This window comes from Myotis yumanensis, unplaced genomic scaffold (genome assembly GCF_028538775.1).
Source record: "Myotis yumanensis isolate MYYU_CA2020_CCGP unplaced genomic scaffold, mMyoYum1.0.hap1 SCAF_6, whole genome shotgun sequence".
In the NCBI taxonomy this organism is placed as follows: domain Eukaryota; kingdom Metazoa; phylum Chordata; class Mammalia; order Chiroptera; family Vespertilionidae; genus Myotis; species Myotis yumanensis.
In genome coordinates, this window is record NW_027223757.1 from 38,220,931 (window position 1) to 38,223,389 (window position 2,459).

The 2,459-nt window shown below is 50.4% G+C and overlaps 1 protein-coding gene across 1 annotated transcript; it reads right to left on the reverse strand.

Moving 5' to 3' along the window:
- Positions 1-1,104: 1,104 nt before the first annotated feature.
- Positions 1,105-2,086, reverse strand: APOO (apolipoprotein O). Its single transcript, XM_070419088.1, is given in 5 exon segments — positions 1,105-1,201; positions 1,203-1,418; positions 1,653-1,736; positions 1,738-1,909; positions 2,080-2,086. Coding segments are annotated over 5 exon segments (576 nt in total).
- Between the last annotated feature and the right edge of the window lie 373 nt (positions 2,087-2,459).

Here is a 2,459-nt window from a genome sequence, read left to right on the forward strand (position 1 = left end):
ATAAAGGGTCCTGAGTTCAATTCCAGTCAAGGGCACATGCCTGGGTTGCAGGTTCGATCCCCAGTAGAGGGCATGCAGGAGGCGGCCAATCAATGATTCTCATCACTGATGTTTCTCTCTCTCTCTCTCTCTCCCTCTCCCTTCCTCTCTGAAATCAATAAAAAATATATTTTAAAAAAATGAGTAAGAGACCTTCTTGTCCTTGAGGAGTCCACAATCTAATTAGAAAAGAGGATCAGAGTGATTATTTCCATCCAATATGACTAGAACCATGACAGAGATAAGCACAGGATAGCACTGGGCCCCAGGGGAGGTACCTCACACAGACAGGAAAAGGGAATTAGAAAGACTCTCCTAGAGTACACGCCCTTGACCAGAATCGAACCTGGGACCCTTTAGTCTGCAGGCCGACCCTCTATCCACTGAACCAAACCAGTCAGGGCTCTTTTCCTCTCTTCTTTTTCCCTAGTGGTTCTCAACCTTCCTAATGCCGCGACCCTTTAATACAGTTCCTCATGTTGTGGTGACCCCCAATTTCATTGTTACAAATTGAACATAATTAAAGCATAGTGATTAATCACAAAAACAATATGTAATTATATATGTGTTTTCCGATGGTCTTAGGCAACCCCTGTGAAAGGGTCGTTCGACCCCCAAAGGGGTCGCGACCCACAGGTTGAGAACCGCTGCAAGAAGGAAAGGAGAAAAGCAGAGGGTTTGAATCCGTACCAAAAGGAGGGAAAAAGAACTCTACTTGGACACAGAGCAGTCCAAGTAAGACCCCAGAGGCTTGAAATAGTGTACAAGTTGGGGGATTATGATGTGTTCCAACCATAAAGTGAAAGAAAGGATGGAAGGAGATGAGGTTGGAGAAAGGGGTCCCAGGCTGTCCTCACATGGAAGTCATTACAAAGCCTCTCTTTGCCACACTCCCTCCTCACTCTCTTTCTCCCTTTCACCAGGTTCATCTATTTGCTTTAAAATAACCCCTCAATTGAAAATTGAAAACAATTCTTTTTGAGGTTGTTTTATCTTCCTTCAAAACAGCCCTGACTGGTTTGGCTCAGTGGAGAGTGTTGGCCTGTGGACTGAAGGGTCCCAGGTTCAATTCCAGTTAAGGGCATGGAGAGAAGGGGGAGGAGGAAGGGAATATAATTTCTTTCCACTGACCTGGACAAATATGATGGCTTGTTATGGATATTAAAGAGGCAACTAATCCCATGAAAGCAGGTGGATACACCAGCTTCTTTGTTTTTGAACTAGCCCAAAGGAGTCCCACAACGCCAGCAGAACCAGTAACACCAAGTCTTGGAACAAATGCAGACGGTGCCTTTTGGAGATATTCATAGCTGTGTAACCCCCACTGAACCCAACTTCGCATCTTGGGCTCAGTGTGGGAGTACAGTTCCTGACACCAACTTTTTTTTTTTTTTAACAAACTGTTTTTTTTAAAAAAATATTTTTATTGATTTCAGAGAGGAAGGGAGAGGAAAAGAGAGAAACATCAATGATGAGAGAGAAGAATCATTGATCGGCTGCCTCCTGCAGGCCCCACACTGAGGATCGAGCTGGCAACCTGGGCCCTTGATCGGAATCGAACCCAGGACCCTTCAGTCCGCGGGCCGAGGATCTACCCACTGAACCAAACCAGCTGGGGTGCCACAACCTTTACACGCCGGAGATGTGAGACGCTTTCTGCAGGTTGAGTCCTTGGCTCCTCCGCGTATTTAGTTGACTCTCGGAACCGAGTAGAGTGCAAGCTCATTAACCTTCGCGGAAGTTTTGTGAGGTGAGTGCCGTGATGCATAGACCTTGAAGGTGAGCAGACTCGGGCTGGCCGGCCCCCGCGGACCTCTAATGACTTTGCACACGTCGCTGGCGGTGGCGGCTCCAGAGGGTTCGCGTGTTGCTGTTGTTCGTTTGTTTGTTTTTAAGCTTGGAAGGCATTAGGCTCCACTATCAAAAATAATCACCAGACGTTTTCACTCTTTCCGAACAGGATGAGGGGTAAGATTATGTTAAGAAACACCAAGTAAACAAATGTGCACAGGCACCTGCCAGCGGTCTTAGGGCACTAACTCGTCATTCCCTTGCGTCCGTCTTTCTGCGGTGTGACTTCTGGAGGGCAGGGAACGCCCAAGCAGTGGGCGATCGAGGGCCACGACCCCCGCGAGATTTAATTTAATTGTTTAAAGCGGTGGAAACCCGTCTTCCCGTCCTCTCCGGGCGGGAGAGCTCGGCTCTTGGGCCTTGCCCACCCGTCTGTCGGCCGCACGACGCCTGCAGGGGGCGCGAGGCCTCCCGAGCGTGCGCACTGCTGCTCGCGCGCCGGCCTGCGGGCGGCGAGAGGCTCGGGGCAGCCAATGGGGCGGGGCGCCGCGCGCCGGGGGCGGGGCCATGACGCGCGCACCTCGTGACCCCACGCGCGGCCTGCGCCCAAGGAAACCGGAAGCAGCGGC